The following is a 19,509-nucleotide window of genomic DNA, read 5'->3' as shown; positions in this document are numbered from 1 at the left end:
TCCGTATAGCTTCCCAGCAGCGCCGCAAAACGTCTTTTAATATACACTATATCTTCGGGGGGCTGTGTGTTTATCCTCATGGCCTTCCGCCATACGAAGAAACCGATTTGTGCCTTGATACGAGCTCGTTCCCTCGAATCTGTCGTGAAACTCACCCTATACACATTATCATGCAGTATGAACGCGCGTTTGCTTGATTTTATTACTCTGAAATAAAATTGTGTTAAAACTGGTAAGTTATTAAATTTAATAAAAGCTTACGAGAGAAAAAAAGAAAGTGAACGAGAAACAGAGAGAGAATGTTAAACTGTTTTTAAGAAAAGATAGTTAAAAGTTATGTTCTAAATTTATTGCTTAACATCTAACACTTAACATTTAACATCCACTTTAAACATTGAAGAAAAAAAAGAATATTCCCATAAATTTCTTTTAAAATTATCGTTACACTTGTTATTACTTTTCTTGCGTATCTAGTTTACTTGTTAGCTTGATTCATTAAAGTTGATAGGTACTTCTAAGGAATATACGCATCATACATAACGCGCTTACACAGCACAAGTTGCGCGCTATTAGTATTCTAATTAACTAAACAAACGGCAAGATATTATTCAAACTATGAGACCGTCAAGATTAAAGAATGGAGGTATTCGAAAGGTTTCTTACATATACCCAAAACAAATAAAAGCCGAGAAAAGTGCTAAAGCAAGCAAACCGCAAAACAGATCTTGCCTTATATTGCAACAGATTAAATGAATTCTGGCAAATTAATTGGTAGTTAAGATGTTTAGCGTTAAGTGAAGGTCTGTTCTCTCTCTGTTCTACTTTTACTGTCTAATATTACTCGCACTATTCTTGCGTTCACCTTCGCACAATCATTTCCTCTCATTTCCCTTTCCCATCCCTTAATTTACTACCCCTTTATTACATATTTATTTTTTTTAGATAATATAAAATCAAATTCTGAAATTATCAAATTATGTGCTATCAGAATAGAATCGAGAAACAAGAATAATATTTAGTCTAGAGAAAAATATTTCTTAAACTATTATTACTAGAATTATCTGTAATTGAAGTTATTAAGTGACTTGATATTTTAAAAAGGTAACGAGTTCTTTTTTGTAACATTTTCGTAATAAATCAAGTGTAATTCATATAAAGATATGTTAAATTTTTATTTTGCATATTCCGCTAATTTCAATTATAATAAATAATAAAGTTGTAATGACAAAAAACTTTTATTTATATACAAACATATGTATAAACGTTATCTAAAGTTTTAAGTACAATATTTTATCCATTTAATTAAATATTTAGATAACCTACGTGGTCTTTCTAAATAGTAAAAATAAAACAATGGTTTTTTTCTAATTAAACAATTACATTTACTTAACAATATAAATTAACACGTTTGTCACAGAAGATAAAATTTAATGTAAAATAAAATATGTTAAAAAATAAAAAAAGATGTCATTAATTAGTTTCGTTTTTCTACAAAAATTTAAATAGAAAGATAAAAATATAATCTACCGTGAATGTAGCGATGCAACATATGCCTGAGATTTAAATGGATTTAATGTATTAATTTAATTTAATTTTTGATATGCTTAATAATATGCGCATTTGTCAAGATTTTATGAGATTAATCGAGCTACTGTTATCCCACGCTGAAACTAAATGTGTTGTTATAAACAACATGTAAGAAATACCATATATTTCTTGTACGAAAGCTTGTATAATAAAATAATAAATTTTTAAAATATTAATTGTTATAATATTAAATAAATAAAAACTTAATGCGCAAAGTAGCTGTTTTAGTTATGCAATGTCCTCTGTTAACGAAACTCGAGACTACGTTCTAAAAATGACGAAGATGTATAAAATTCATCTCGATCTAACATAACTTGCCCAATTCTTTATCAATGTTTGATACATTTCTTTTTACCGTTTAACATTCAACAATTTACTTATAATTGATAATATCTTTCCAGTCCTATCACTCTATTTTATTACCAACTGATGCTCGTTAACTTCAATATCAACCGTGTAGTCATGTACAAATATATTATTTGTTGATAATATATTATATACAAAATATATTATCACGTGTCAATATTTTCAATGTAATTTTCGGCTAACTCCGCCTGGATTAATTGCGCCAATCGCTCTAGTGCCTGAAATATAAGTATAGACATAAATATTCGAGAGTCAATTCGTTTAGCAGCAATGATGATAGCATGTGTGTTTCGACGAAACTTTATTCACCGTCGATAGATTAGATGCTGTACGTCGATAAGATGAAATAGATCGACATGAGAAAAAGATTAACAAAACAATAATTTAAATCGCCTAAATTTGATACGCTCAAACATTTGACTTTAATATGTTTACTTTAAATTTTATTATTTGTTATAATTAATTTACATTAACTTTTATGATTAATTAATAATCAATAGTTCAAATTTATGATTAAAGTATATTGTGGGAAAATAAACATTTATCTTTATGTGATTTAAATCTATTTAATGTTTGTTAATTTTATGTTAAAATATTAATTAATGTTTATAATATATATAAGTAAAAATTAACATATATATAATAATAAATACAATATATGTATATAAAAGTTATAGAGTTTGAATTTACCAGATCCATTTCCTGATAGGAAGCCTTGGCGAAACTTGCCCTGATGGCGTTGCAGGATTTAGAGTCTCTCATGAATGCGCCTCCTGGCGCCATAATAACTCCTTCCGTTACACCCCGCTGCATTATCATCTTCCATGTATTCTCGATTCCTCGCACTTTAATCCATAAGAAGAATCCACCCCTTGGTACGCTAAAGTCCGCCAAACCTAATAAAACACAAATCGTCATTTTTTTTTTATCTTTTAATTGCGGTGACTTACCAACTATCTAATTTTCTTATATACGTATATATAATATACAAAGATCACATGTATTCTAAGAAATTATCTATTAATTATAAGAAGTTATATAAGAAGTTATTATAAAGTTAAGTATAAATTATCATCAAGTGTATATATCAAGAGCATTATTAATATTTATTATTAATTACTAATATTATTAATTATCATTAATTATCGCTCATTATTATTAATTATTACTCACCATTTAAATGCTTGCGTGCCAACGCCGAGATAACATCCCTTCTTTGCTTGTAGAAGCACCTTATTCTTGTATAATGTTGCATCAGGCCTTCGTAACCCCAGATCTTCAACAACTTGTACATTATTACCTAAAAAATCCAATCAGTTATTTCTTTACCATTTCTTTTTCATGCGATAAAACGGTCAATGTTTACAATTTCGATAAGACCCGACACGCGCCACTGTCGGTTTGATTTATGGATGATGATTAAGCGAAGGCGTGCGTCCACATTTCACGACGTTTCATCATTCCAGATAATAATATTTACGGTCATCGCTCGTTTTTCTCATGTGTATAAAAAGTACAATAAATTCATTCTTTCACTTTGCATTCAACTACAAACATTCGAATCGCGTTATCTAACGTATTCTACTCATGTGTGTATATTAAAATTAATATAATGTTATTAATAAAAAAGGATTATGATTAATTTTTAACACTGATAAGTTAAAATAAAATTTGAGAATATAAACTTCTGATGTTAATTAAAATTTTATACATTCTTAGAATTTTGCACGATATTCATACGTTACCAACGACACGGAAAAGTAAGGGTAACGAAGGGCGTCGAAGGGTCACGAAGGGTTTTGCAAAGGGTAAAGGATATCTCTACCAACCTGCGATAAGGTAGGAGCATGGAGGTGGCTGCTCTGCAAATGGAGCTCTACGCAGGCTATCAGCGGAGCCGCGGCGGTCATAAAGCCTAATCTGATACCACTGCTGATCACTTTCGAGAATGAATCCAACCTAATTACTCGACCTTCCGTATCAAGCGATAAAAAAGACTTAGGATCCTCCTGAGAAAGAATACATTTTATTTTAAAAGTTATCGTATTTCTTTTTTTATTCTTACGGTGAAGGAAGTCTCTTTACTAGTATTTATTTTAATTTTATATAAATATTATATACATAATACTTATAATCTTATAAATATATATAATTTTGCATAATATATCAGTTATATTGAAAATTCAAATATCGATTGCGTTCTATCTCAAATGTCGATAAAGATTGTGAAACATAAAAGACATTTATGATATGCGAGTTCGTTGTATATATCACTATAAATTTTTAATAACATATTTAATACAGTGCTTAATGTATATTGTAATTAACAGATATATCTCATCTCCGCTTCGAGTGTATTGCTACTGCATTTTATCATATTTTCGACAACTTTAAAAGATATAAAAATTAATGCTGTCACGTAGGTCATTCAAAATTTAATTTACGTTTATGCAAAATTGTGACGATATTACGTCAAAGATACATCATATAGTAAACTCATCTAATTTGCACTGTAATCTGCGGGTCCGTTTACAAAATACTATTGCATTTTGCAGAGTTCCATTTTTTAAGCAATTTTCGGTATAATTATTTGCATAATAAATATTAACGCATGTATATTTATACGTCTATTAATACCTCTATTAACGTTCATATTTATGTGGCCGGCTTAATTTCTTTATATGCCATCCACGTCAAAATAACACATTCGTTTGTCGCATATATGAAACCTCATGACTCACCTTGTCGAAATGCATGAAATGATAAGGATCGTCGTCGAGAAGCAAGAAATTGTACTCGCAGGCTATCCTATAGATCTCCTTTCGTCTTTCCAGAGGTATAATGATGCCGGTAGGGTTCGTGCCCGTAGCGTTTATATACATTATTTTCGGCATTTTTGCGCCGAAAACCTCCCGGTTTCTCAGAGTCTCCCGGAGTATTTCCGGAATAGGACCGTCGTCGTCTTGCGGGATCATTATAAGCTCCGCTTTGTGAGGTGCTATCTATGATCGAAATCAACACCCGTATTATTTGTAGTAACGAAATTTTGAAATAACAAATAAATGCCGAGCATCTTGATATAATTTAAAAAAAGAAGAAAATTTTTTTTATTTATTTATTTTTTTTTTTTTAAGTAAATTTAAAGTAAATTAGATCAAATCGAACGCAGATTTAACATAGAAATATAGCGTTATTACACCCATTCTTAATATAAATATAAGAGATATTAAATATATTAAATATAAAAGATATTTTCTTTATTTCTTGTGCGGATTCTCTACGTTCAATATCAAAAATGAATAAAATCATATTACAAAGTTTTTAAAAAGTCTTTTTTATCGCTGTTGTATACAAATTATTATTTATCGTACACTTCGTAGTTAAAAGGATTAAAACGACGCGACGCGACGCGCGTACACGTACGGGATATACTTCTCGAATTTCTTTCTCTAATGAAAGCATATCTATATTCACTAACCACAACTTCGACGCCAGGATAGAAAGGGTCGGGGACCAAAATCGGATCACCAGTGCCGATTATAGCCTCCAGAGCCTTGCTAAGCCCGTCCTGAGACCCCGAAACGACGACTATGTCGCGACTCTCCCATAAGGGTGGCGCGTGTGCCCTTCTCTGGAATTCCCTCAAGGCCTGAAACCAATTTGATGTCCGACGTTGTTAGACACATTGTCAGCCGATTCCCTTATCTCGGGAACGAAAGAATCCGGGTGTAACGACACGGTCGATTACATGAGGCGCGCAAACAATGTACGTGTGACATAATCAGAACGTCATTTAATGGCTTATTCTCGAAATGGCTTTTGACTTTCGTCTTTTCTTATCTTTATCTTCGTTATGTTTTATCACGTTTATGTTTCTCTTATTTCCCTTCTAATCGACAAGTTAAATATGAATGTATAAAAACGGAGAGCTATGCTATCTCTACAATTTTTTATATACACGGAATATTTTTGGAAATTAAAAATTCTGCTGGAGGATCTTTTCTACCTGCACAAGAGGAGGATAACCTTGCGTGGGTATGTACTGAAGAGCGGCACCTAACTCGCCATCGTCCAGAGTAAAGGACGAACCATCGTAGAGTTTAACTGAAATTTCCGTGAACGGGAACGTCTCTTCGTTGGGCATTCCTTCTGCTAAGGAAATGATACTTTTCGGCGCGGAGTACGCTATTTTAGCTGGAACAGTTAAAAAATCCTCCGTTGTCGATTAAAATCCTTAAATTTATCAAGACAATTAAGACGTTAATATTCTGACATTAGTATTTTTGCAATTAATTATGCGATCATAAAGTTAACTTATCAATTTAGTGCGCAAATTTTTTATCTTGGTGATCTTATTAATCTATCATAAAAGAGTTTGCAATTATTGATAATTAGATATAAATCGAATCGTTCGCTGGTTTACTTTATTCTGTTCGTTACTGATTATTGCGTTACGTTCAAGCTGCGCGAGAATAAAGAGAAAAGCTGGCTGCTTACTTAGCTCCCGCGTCGTGGCAGGCCGCCTGCGTTTGGCGACGTCCGTCATGAAGTAAGAATAATCCATTTCTCTGTTCTACGGTGCACTCGTTCGTAAATCTCTTATAAATCTACAACCTCCGAATTGATTAGGCGTGTTTATTAGTAAAATTGATTGGTTATTGATCGCGCCTGAGTTCAAGTATACTACTTTTCGATACACAATCACAGTTGACACAGTGTTAATTGTATTGTTAAATGAATCGATTGTTCTTGATTGCCACAGTGGTATTAACCACAATTTGGAAGGTCTAAACGTGCACTCTGTGTGCACGTCTGTGCTCTCTTCTTCCCTCTGTATTAATACTGTTTTCCGAGAGGTAAGAAGCAGATAAACTCGTCAAGAACACATCCTTCTAAAGTGAACGCTTCTGTTACCCTCGTCAACACTGACAACGCGCTCGGCTATGCCTCCTTTTATATTTAGCGATAACACGTTGCGTCAGAAAATCGTTTCGTATACAAAAAGAAATATACATATTCACATATACTAGAATGTAAATAGAATTCCCCTGACTAAATAGTTCCCCTGATGATATTTACCAATCCGATACCGCGACTTACCGCGGCTATTCTGCCGCTGATTGAAAATATGGACTATATAGATTTGAACGGGACGTAATATTTGGAGTTCGAACATATCTAATTGTTATGAGGAATTATAAGTATAAATATTGTATATAATATATAAGATTAAAAAAGAGTTCAGATATCCAAATCCGGAATACAAACAAATGCAGGAAATGAAGATTATCACAACTTCCCTTTATGATAAGTAAAGAAAGTAGCGAGATAAAAAAATTCATTAGCAATTAGCATATAGAATTTTACAAAACATTCTTGAGCGTTAATGTGTCAAAAACCAAAATAATTTTGCTTTCTCTTATTTGCATCACGCAATATGTATGAATTCCAGAAATGGTAGTCATATTTTGCAATTCGGTTGTTCTTTTTTATAAATTTTTCATAACATTTTATAAATAATTTATTAAATATTTAAAATATATTAGAAATGTTTTACCTTAATTATTCCCCACTTATCGTAATTTATATCAGCGTTTCACAATAATTCTTCCGTCCTTTCATAACTTCTCGAACAAGCACATTATCGCGCTATCCAAATCATTGACACAAAAAAAGAATAGTAAGAATAATATTCAAATATTGCACATTTTTCTCCAAATTTTCTCGTCGCTCACTTTTCGCATCCCAATTCATTCTGTTTTCGTGATTTCCCTAAGGTCTTTCACCCGCGCGCGACTAAAAACGATAATCTTCTTAAAAAACACAGATACCGCAGAATTATTAAACATAAACACACCTATCAATATAACATCGGCGTAAATGTGTCTTTTCCTGCGACAACTGCCTCAATAGTTGCTCGCATCTAATCAGCGTGCGTGCGATATCGATACCCTCATACATCTATCCCTCTTCATCTGTCCCAATTCTCATTTCGGTCTCTTATCTCGAGTCTCTTAAAACCATTGACAAGTATTTCCAGATAAAGCTGCATTTCAAAATTTCTTGAAAATAATATCTAAAAGTTTCTGAGCATTATCATTCTAAGAGCGTTTTATACAAATTTATGCTCTTGAGATAGTAGACTAAAGGTGCAGGTGAACACACAACACGGAGAAAATTTTATAGTAAATATTACTATGGTGTCGCACTAGCTGCGGACCATCGAGGAATTTTAAGTTAAATTACTATGTTTATGGTAAAAATTACGTTATTTTATCGTTTTTAAAACAATAATTGTAGTATTTTAACTTGAAATTCCTCGATGGTCCGCAGCTAGTGCGACACCATAGTAATATTTACTATAAAATTTTCTCCGTGAACGAAATGGTAATCTGTATTATAGATTAGAAGTTATCAGAAGTTAGTGATAGTTTTCTTCGCGACATACACTCGCGGATCCTTTTCCAAAGGTGCGCTTGTGTCAATTATGATGTAACCGAGCGAATAATTACGTGAATGAATGATGAAATATGTCGCGCATTGACAATCTCGCGCGTGTCACTCGTTAGACACTATTGAGGGGAATCGCTCAATGTACCCTCGTATATCGCGTACACGTGATTACAAGAATTATTTACTAATAGTGACACATTCTTGCAAAGTTAATGTTTTATCGTCGTCTCCAATAATCTTTATTGATGCGATAGCAAAACTCCGTCTCTCTATTGGCGAACTTCGCGAATCAACGCGTGCCGCGAATAGGAATCTACATATATAAAGCATTGATATCTTATATATAAAGTATAAAGTAATATAATACAATATAATAATAAAAATATAGTACCTTACTAAATATCACACCGAAAGAATTTAAGCATAATTTTTCAAACATAAAAAAGGTGTAAATTCCGGTAAGTAAGGATATTTTAACGACATCGGTAATCATTTTATGATGTGTGTAGAAAAATGTATAATGGTGTTGCAATCAAACGTGATGATCAATTACACTTTCGACAATTTCTCAGACGTTAATGCAATATTTTACTATTTTATTATTTAATTTTTACTGCGTCGCCGGCTAAGCTTTATCTCTAAAAAAAAAAAAAAAATTATCGTTCCCACCATATCGCTTTCCTTGTTTTCATCTCATGCTGATTTCAAATTTCGTCAGCTCTATTCTGATGCAACGGTCGCCTAGGATTTACTTGGCTACTTTCACTCCGACGCGTAACGACGAGGAAAAAAGGATGATGAAAACGAAATGTTTTTATAGTAATAATGCTTGTGCAGTACATTCTATTCTGATGATATTAAACTTTTTTCAAATAAGTAAATTTCCACGTTTTCGATACGTCAGAAGATCGTATGACGCATCAACAGATAACATAATTAATTACATACATAAATATTTGATTACATATCTATCGCGTAATTTAAAACGCTACGTTGAATTATTTTTTTTTTTTTAAATTTCTTTTCACACATTGTTTTAACGGTGTCGAAATTTGCAATTAGATAATGCAATATACATTGATTTAAAAGGTAAGAATATTTCTATCAATTAAAACGATTTATTAAATGTATATACAGTCGATGAAACAAGAATCAATTTGATACGATTTAGAATTATTGATATTGAAATTCGCGATTGTCTCCTCCCACATGTTTATCATTCACGAGAGCGATATAACTTATCCAAATCACAGGCGCGCGCCACGCACGTATGTGAATATGTATTCGCACGCGCGATATGCGTATGTTTGCACGCGTAATCGGTCGTTAATAACTGACATCGGGTAATTGCAAAATCGTTGGAAAGTCCGATAACGGCAATACGTCAAACCAGCAGCATCCAGCCAGATGACGAAACGGCGTCGAATATTTGGATATGGGATTTAACGATAGAGCCGAACGCCGAAAATTCAAAAATTGAGCCCGCATTAATTTGTAAACATTCCGCCGATTGCAGATTATTAGAAATCTCGTCAGAAGAATAAAGAAACAGCTTTCATTTCCGTTATTCCAAAACGTGGTCGCTCTGTGCAAAGATGTATCTAATAATTACACAAAAGGGGATTTTTTTAAAATAAAATTTATCCGATCTTAATAAAATATTGTTATTCAATTTATCATCTTGTATAGATTCGCCTTGAACTAGCCATGTATATAGGATAAGATATGAATTCTGACAAACATTACTGCTTGCCATTTGTGTGAAAATGTTTTACAAAATAAGCTAAATTTTAAGTCTCTTATAATTTTTATATATGCTTTCTCTAAAAGAATATCGATAAATTGCTTGTGCAATCGTTTGCGTAATATCACTGTTTTTAGAGATAATTGCATTGTAAAAAACGTCTTAGATAAGCATTATTGTATTATTAATATGCGAATAAAACGTTGCCTTCACTCGTAGATAGCTCTTGACCTTAGTTTTGTTACATGCTTTAAAGTTTTCTTTCACGTATCGCCTCGCGGGCATTAAAGCAGCAGAAATCATGCAGTAGAAACAAAAAGCATCGTAAATTCCTGATTCGCGTCAGATCGTTTTAACTCGCGAGCACAATTCAAGTAGGTCGTCACTCCTCTCTTAAAACCGTTCGCACGTTACATCATTCGAACGGATCCGTTCTAATCATCAGACTTTCAGTGGCGTTTTCGTACGTTAACACAAAATCGGTATAATTTATATATATACAGAAATTTAAAGAATAGAAGAGAGAAGAACATTTATAAAAATGCATAATGCAAAATTTGAAGTGCATTAATGGCAAAGCAATTATACACAAAAATTTAACATACGCACAAAAAATTTGACACTTACTAATTTTTATTTCAGTGCCTTACGCCTCTTTTCCCGCACTTGCATATTATCATTGTAATACTAATTTGCAATTCAATACATGTCAATTCGTGTTGACATGGATGTCACGAAGGCGACTTGTTGAATCGTAATTTTTTGCGACGTGCGAAGAATTCGAATGCGGTAAGCGCAGCTCGTTTATGAATCGGAATAATGTGATATTCCGCAAATAACGCGATCATCGAGATCTTCTTGCTTTTAATTGTGCTGCGTTCAGCAGAGAAAGCTGTTTGCAACTGTTGTACAATTCGTGAATTTGATCGGTGTATATTTTTAACTTCAGCCAAAATTGAAAGTATATCAGCACCAATCAAATTCACAAATTTTGCAACAACAGTTGCAAAACAGTTTTCTCTGCTGAACGCGACCTTTGTTGAGCGGAACTTAACAAGACGTCAGCGCCGATAAATGCCGCAATAATAAGTCTGACTTTTCTTCTCACGCAAAACTGCGAGAATAACAGCGTTGTGAATTTATCACGTTCCCCCGCGCCCAACGATTGGCAACTTTGTCAGGTCTTGGGATAATAACGTTATTTATAAATAATTCGGAGTTATCGTCTGGATACCGACATAATATTGTTACGGATAGTGATTGTACATGCCACGCCTCTTTCGATACCGACAAGATGAATCGCGTGCGCATAGATAATGTTATCGGCTTTCTTTACGTACGAAAAAACTGTTCCGCAAATAAGCGAGACTTTAAATTACGTAAAACGAGATTTTGGCTCGTGTGCAAAAACGTTCGCCACGGGAAAATATCTTTTAATGAAAACCGACACGCACATATGACCGATTTAACAATAATATTGAAGAAAACTAAGAATAACTTGAAAGTGGTATGATATATATTAATGAGAACTGATTTTTCTGCTATGAATATGCGGGAGATAATGCCTATGATTAAGACATATTTTATGGGATAAACATAGGAATCTGACCGCATCGAAATTACACCGCTTTTTTTATCTCTGCTTTTTCATCTCAGAAACATTTCATTTCCCGTAATCGCACCGGAAATCTTTCAGATCTGTCACCACTTAACGGATCTATATACGTTGTCGATAATCTCCGCGTTGATGGATTATCTAAATGCCAAGATTTAAATTTTGTTTTGCGCCATCATGCATCGGTATAAATTGATCAACCGTCTGATTACGCGTAAAACAGATTTTCTATTCCCATTATTATCCCATCTTGAGCACAATGTAACTACTTATCTCCATTTTCTAAGGACGGCTATAAACGATATAACAATTAAGAGAATCGAGAAATAAAAAATTAACAAATAATAACACGTCTCAAAGTTACGAGAGTGCCTATATTTAAAAATCAAAATTTCGAATCGCTAAACTAAGAAAAAAGTTGTATCGACATCCATTTGTAGCACTGTTTAGTAATTAACTAAAACTTACTTTCACAATTATTACGAACTGTAATACTATGTCTTTTCCACGTTACGATGTTTGTGTTCTTTTACAATAGCGAGCGTCTTCAATTCGAGAGGTAAAATTTTTTTATCACAAGTACATTCCTTCCGCGCAACCGAATAGATATCGACAGACCCTTCTTTCTCTCCCTCTCTCTCTCTCTTCTATTTCGATTGCCAATGTCGGTTTCTCCGCTTCATTTAATCCAAACGATAAAGTCGATCTCCGCCTTTATTCGATCAAACTTTATTCAGGTAAAGCAAAGAGCACCTTGAAATTATTCTATTAAAAATAAATTTTTTCAAATTAATTAATTCATCTGTAATTTTAATACTGAAAGTATACACAACAATCGCTTCACTTCTAAATCCGTTTATAGATATTATCATTACCGTTATTCATATTTTTTACAAGTATTTCGTTCGTATACGTATATTAATGACATTTGTCGTTACAAAAAAAAAGTAATATTCGAGAACAATTAAAATTATAATGCACGAAATCTTATAATCGTTAATATACGGGTGCTCTCAAAGGTTATCCGAACTCATTTTGTATACGCGACAAGCTGGTATGCCTATAACAACAAGGTAATGACGTAGTCGTGACGTAGTTAATCGGTGCTCGTAGAATAATATTGTGGGGTGAAGTAATATTGAGACGCGCAGCGAAAGTTCCTCAGATGCCTCAACGTAGTTGCTATTAAGGAGAAATTACATTAAGAGTACATGGAATGCGTCATAGGTCACGCAAATAATATCGTCATGTATTAGTCTTCTCCTCTAACGTTGCTCTTTTATATTATCGATACACAACACTGCAAAAAGAAACTTAAAATTATTTTTGTAAAAATAATAGTTATATTTCACTGTTTCTCTTCTTTCTTAAATATTATAAGTATCATCTATATCGTAAAATAAAAAAACCAATATGAAGAAAACAATTATGCAAACATAATTTATGTAACGAATAGTTAAAAATATCTTATTTGCCACGTTTTTATGGTTTTTGACAAAATAGTTACGCTTATTACAGTAGCAGAATATTTTTATTTAATTTGTTTATTTTAGATTATATTTCTAAAAAAATGATATATCTTCATGCTAGCGACATTTTCATGGTGATATAAAAAGTTGAAAAAGTACGAAAAAGTTAACTTAGAGCTCTGACTATGTAAGTTAAGCTCTTTTTGATTTTCGATTATCTAAAAATACACCATCGTCCTGTTATTGTTAGTTATACAATACAATTACTAAGAAAAGCATTTAAAAATAATCTAAATTAACAAAGTAATAGGATTAAATTACTAGCAAAGATATAGAATGTTATATATTCTTCAGTTTTCACGTTTATTATTAAGTGTTTAAATACAATATCCTCATTAAAGGCGACAACGACCACCGTATAAAGTTATATAAAAAATATGCGCAACAATCATAAAGTTTTATCTTCGCTGCGATTATTCCGCAAGTGCTGCGCGTGGACGACACGAAGGTATAAAGTTCCGGTACGGAAAAGACGGACGCAAACGATCGTAAGTGGAAAATCTCACCCTCTCTCTATATACCTACGACGAAGGTGCCGTTCGGCGGGCAGCAAGTCGGAGATGGAGAAACGTACTTAATGAACGGAGAAGTTCATTAAAAGCGAAACGACATTAGCCGACCTAAAATCACCCCTTCGTCACCTCTCGCTCTACCTCCCCTCTCTCTCCTACCGCCCGCTGGTTCCGCTTGTCACCGTAGGCTTGTGAAATCCTCTCGGGCCTTACAGGTGAAACGGAGGAGAAGAACGACGAATTAACGGGCAGGATCGCGTCGTAGGTGAGTTAGTTTCTCGGTGCGAAAAAAGGAACGAGTTCGATAGGAAATAGATCATCGCGTTCTGTGGTGGAGCACAAGGACGAACGTCAACGACGACGGCGGCGGCGGCGATAGCGGCGAGAAAAAACGGCCCATCTCCTCACGGGAGATTGCCTTCCTACAATTTCTCTGGTGGTCTCTCTCTCGCGACGCCTTCGACCGCCTTCGACTGTCGTTACCGTTAATAGAAATCATTCAGCGACTATGAATTGCCTACCAGTTATCCTGAAATTTCATTATTTTCCCGCTGGCTTGGCCTTATGTCTTATACAGAGCGGGGAAATTTCCGGAGGATGGAATTATCGGCGAGAGAATACTCGCGGGCGAAAAGGTCGAGCAAAATTTCTCTAACTATGGGATAATTATTATCATTATTTTAATAACCTTGGATTAGATTTTTTTTCTACTTAAACTTTTTTGTTAGGTGTGCCCCATTTTCACGGGATGTGTGATCTAGAGGTTTTCTGCTGTGTTTGGCCTTACTTCGGCGGTGATCAAACTGCGACGCATTTGCGCAGACAGCCGCAATACCGCCATTATGTGAGAATCGTAAGACTCATCTTTCTCTTACCAAGTCCCTCTTCCTCGCCTTCCTGAAGGAACAAAAACCACGTTTCAAAAGGATACTAAGAAGAATCGCGAGCTACGTCCAAGCCAAACCGAGCGGAGATCGTATCCTCGCAACACGGGGCAACTCCGGGGCCCCCAAACTTCACAGCCATTGATCCCGCGAAACCACTTACAAGACAGTCTTGTATCTTTTCCGTGCTTCCAACCGCGCCGCTCGTTCACGCCCCAACGACACCTAATTGGGTGCGCCCCGTGGCCGGTCCATTATACGGGGTGTCAAAATACTTTTTCACCTCTCGTAATCCTCCCGGCACCTATACAGAGAATCTCCCTCCTTGCCCCCCCCCTCTCTCCCCCTCCTGCCGTCGCCACCTTTATCCCCACGCTGTGCCCCGGGACAAAGGGTATGCGTGCTTGTATCTCAAAGCGGCCGACCGAATGAAATGCACAATGGAATTGTCGCCACACGTCGCGTTTCGAGGAGTAAAAGACGTTTTCCGTGGCCTGGCGGTTCCGGCGCGCCATGTAAGCCGTCTTAGAAAAAGACCCTGCGCCAGAAGTGCCTCTCCCGACGTGCAACAACATTTGTACTCGCGTATAGGGTAAATTCTCATCTCCCTCTCCCCTACCTTCCTGCCTTTTCCGTCCCAATCCACGACCGTGCTCCTGCCCTCACCCTCGTTTTCTCTTTATCTCTCCTCCGAAGTTGGCGTATAAGTGACAATTTTGCCGTAACACCGTTTGCCGCTCGTCGAATTCGAAGAAAGGGAAGGCAAAGGAGGGCAATTTTGTCACCAGCTCGGGAGACACGAGAGCGCGAGACGCCCCGTTCCGAGATTTCTTATTCGAGCGAATCATTGACGCGCCATTCGTAGTCTCTACCCCCGAGATCCTATCAATTTATACGACAGACATTGAAGCGTTTAAACATTAATCTTATATTTGAAATGTTATATATGTTTCGCATATCAGAAAAACTACTATTTTCTTTTATTCTACTTATTATGTTAAACACATCCAATATTTTGTTGATGTATATATCATAATTTTCCTATCACATTACGTAAATCGGCAATTTTACAGTCGTAATCTTTACGATAAGATTTAACGCTACGAATTTCGAGAAGTTATATAATTGCGTTCGAAATGATTTCTGTCAACAGTTCAACAATCTGATTTGACCTTTCGGGGGAATGCTTTTAGCGGCGCCTTTTCCAACTTCACAGTGTCGCTAACGGAATTACATTGAAGGCTCGATAATTGCTGATAATTCGGATAAACTTCGTTAAGACGCTCATCTGGGTCGGGGCGAAATGCTTTCATTTGATTATTACTCGATTTCGATAACGCGATTATCACGTTCGTAGCGTAAATCGATTGCGTTTTCGTTTCCTCGGAATTACTAAATTACAACTTCAAATGATTGTAGCTCTCAAAGCATCATATAAAATATTGGTTTCGTTGCAATGTACCTGTAATCTAGATAATTCATATGGTAATCTTTTCTTAATAATTCTATAAAAACGTTATGTCCCAATAAGTCATGAAAAGCAATACTCGTAAGGTAAAGATTTCATTCTTCTTATTTTTCTTCGTAGTAATCGTATAGTGCAGAGCGAGATATTTTTTGTCCAACTTAGACTTGTTGATACTAGAAGCTTGATTTTATTTATTTCTAAATAGTAAATATATAAAGATCGTAGCTTAAAAACGTGGACACATGATAAATTAAATCGTTATCGAAACATAAATAATTATACTCGCAATTTATTTTTAATTTTGCTCCATGTAATAATAATAATATTTTTCATAAATCGTATGAAAGACAGATTTGTAATCGCAACGGCGGGCGCTATATGTAAATTTTCTCTCTTATATTCAACATTTACGACCGCTAAGAATTTCAAGTAAATTCCGCGCATACATTTGAAAGTTCCCCGAGACTCTTACCCTTTTTTACGCAGCAAACGAATTCCTGCCGTTGCGACATGACGAAAGGAGCCGATTCTCCCCTTGAAGCATCTCCGATTGCATTCTTTATCCTAATTAGGTTTACGAGGATTTGGCACAACTAGAGCGACCAATTACTAGTAATTGCGTAAAGATGTCACTTTGTAAGCGGATTGCCGGCGGTTTTGCAGCATTGTGCTCCTCTAAGCCACACCACGAGACCAACAACGGCAAGGGGAAGGGGGCCGTTACTTCTCGCTTCCCCTGTACAGTAACAATGAAGCAACGCGCTCCCGGAACGTCCTGCTTACCCGTCTCCCGAACTCGATTTTCTCTCAGAAGAGGAGTATTTTTCTTTCATTGAGAGACACGACAGTCGATGAAGCCGGCTATTCGCGAAAAGCTGCTGATACCTGTCTACTAATTTATCTGATAACGCTGTGATGTTTCTCGTTATCTCTCTGAGAACGTGCTTATCATGGCAAAATTCGTCAAGTATCAGCAAAAAAGTAAGTATCGAAACAAAAATAATTTGGAAAACGAAAAAAAAACTTTTTCGTTATAAAATAAATTGTGCAACGTGGTGCTTCTACAAGAAATTGAATTTGCGACAGATATATATGTACACAATTACATTTTCAATCGTTATTCTTGCGCATGTAATTTTTCTTATCCACGATGTTTTCATTATTTGGACGTTAACGCTTGGATGCGTTGAAGTAACAGCGTAATAGACGTAATAATCAGTCGGTAGCAATACCGCTTATTCCGCCCAATAACATTGGTATATTATTTAAACTGCCAACCCGCCATTAAAATTAAATTCTCTCAGGTAGAAAATTTACGTAACCGCCCATCCGAGGAGGTTCACCGCAGCAATTAAGCCGATAAAAAAAAGAAAAAAAAGCAGAAGAAGAGGAAAAACAATCGGCCATGCTGGCCCGGAGCAAACGTCGCGTATAATAACCGCCTCTTTACGGTGCGCAAGCCACAGCCAGAAATTAAATTAGCTTGCCGTGGCGAAATTGAAAAATCCCTTAAACCGAGGCAACGTGCGCGAAAGTGCCGACAGGAGGGTCGCACGCTGAGGAACGGGCACACGGGGAAGGGAGAGTCGGAGGGTTCGGGTCGGGTAAAAACTCAGCGCGCCGCGAAAACTCGTTTAAAGATGAAAGGCCGGCTAACGACTTATTTTCGATAAGGAAAAGTTAAGGCACTTGCCTCGCGCCACCATTATCCACCGAACCGGCCGCCCCCTCCGTAACGGGCCGGGGGAAACCCGGGGTGAATACTCGAATACCATTCGCCCTCGCACGCCGTTATTCGTCGTTCCCTGCCGAGGGTGCGGAAGGAAGGAAGGAAGGAAGGAAGGAAAGATGCGCGATGCTCAGACCTGTATAGTGAGGCTACGGAACCGTAGTAAAGCTTTTTCTCGAATTTCGATGTCTGCTATTGTATATGCTCATACACGATATTGTAACGAAAATTGCAATGTAATGTAATAATTATCGTCAAACTTCATATTTTATAGTCCAACATTCCCAAAACTTATATATAAAAGACTACATATAAGAAATATCAATCGCATTCTCTTAAGTGTATTCGGAAACTCTGGATAAATTATTAATACCTTAAATATGTTTAGTAAAATAATAATATATATACTCTAAAATTTACTGTTTGTGATTTAGACCGGCCATTATTACAAATACTTTATCATGTTATTTTATCTAATTTAATATGCGATAAAGGAGAGAAAAAAGGAGAGACATATCCACGTATCCAATCATTAGTTGCACTTTATTAAGGAATCAACATCACGTCTACCGCTTCCTTTTCTTCTTCCACCCCGGCAACCCCGCCGACCTCGGAGCCTCTTCTCCACACGGCCAAAAACACAACAGTTGCGCGAGACTCAATTCAATTGCCATGTCAAAACGATGTGAAATGGGATTGATGTAATTTGGTTAGGCGAACCCCGTGTTCCTCTCCTGCCTAAAGTCCGCCAGTTGTACAAGGTGTCCCGGAACTTCCAAATGACACTTCAAATACAATTTCTTTTCCACTGAATTGCAGGTAGATATTGGCTTAATTAAAATATCAAGTATCGAGATTCTTTAACTTGCGAGTAAGTCGCATAACTTATCACAAATTCTGATATCCGAGGAACAAAAGTCAACGATCTTTATGCTTCGCGTAATCTCGAGAGATCATTGTTTTAAATAGAATCTTTATGTGTTTACAAAAACAGCTACTATTGAAAATAGAAAAATGTAATCGACTTTGAATTGTCTCCCATCGGACCTTGATCCGTTTATCCGGGGCACCCTGTACGCATGTGTAACTTCCCGTGCGCGTACTGGGTGTTTTGCTGCAAACGACTCGTTTCGGGGCTGATTCTAATGACTTATGAAGTCAAGCCAAATGACCAAGCCGCGTCTCGCCCTCTTATGGCGGCCCTCCGCTCGTCAACGCGGGACGTATATACTACCGCGTATGTACATCTCGTGCTGCGCTGTCGCGGCAAATCGAATAATTTCACCCTGGGAGAGCTCGCAATCGCTCGCATTCGTTTAGTCTGCCTGTCGCATATCGCGCGCATTACGCTCGCCCTGTTGAGAACAAAGAGCAACGTGGGCATTGAAGGACGCGGAAAAATCAGGGATCCAACTCGAGATTACGAGAGTTTATCGAGTTCCAAGCGAATTAATAGATATTTTCATCAATAGACGTAAAATACTTTTTCTTTCGTTTCTCCTCTCGTCGATTACCGTTCAGCTTGTTCAGCTTCAACTTTGTTGCGAATTTATATTTGCTATATGCTTCATTTACGTTTGCTCTGCCTCCTTGTATTTATTTACAGCTGTTACGGAGTATTA

The 19,509-nt window shown here is 35.8% G+C and overlaps 1 protein-coding gene across 1 annotated transcript; it reads right to left on the bottom strand.

Annotated features, from left to right (window-relative positions):
* Nucleotides 1-1,470: 1,470 nt before the first annotated feature.
* LOC112454229 (kynurenine/alpha-aminoadipate aminotransferase, mitochondrial-like) lies at nucleotides 1,471-6,891 on the bottom strand. The gene is made up of 8 exons (XM_025015496.1): nucleotides 6,451-6,891; nucleotides 5,960-6,147; nucleotides 5,432-5,602; nucleotides 4,695-4,955; nucleotides 3,783-3,962; nucleotides 3,127-3,253; nucleotides 2,644-2,849; nucleotides 1,471-2,171 (listed from the first exon to the last, which is right to left on the bottom strand). The coding sequence occupies exons 1-8, from the start codon at nucleotides 6,515-6,517 to the stop codon at nucleotides 2,100-2,102; spliced, it is 1,272 nt and encodes a 423-aa protein (XP_024871264.1). The 5' UTR covers nucleotides 6,518-6,891; the 3' UTR covers nucleotides 1,471-2,099.
* Between the last annotated feature and the right edge of the window lie 12,618 nt (nucleotides 6,892-19,509).

This window comes from Temnothorax curvispinosus, unplaced genomic scaffold, assembly GCF_003070985.1.
Source record: "Temnothorax curvispinosus isolate PA1 unplaced genomic scaffold, ASM307098v1 QBEX01004926.1, whole genome shotgun sequence".
In the NCBI taxonomy this organism is placed as follows: Eukaryota; Metazoa; Arthropoda; class Insecta; order Hymenoptera; family Formicidae; genus Temnothorax; species Temnothorax curvispinosus.
This window is presented reverse-complemented; position numbering and strand designations above follow the sequence as displayed.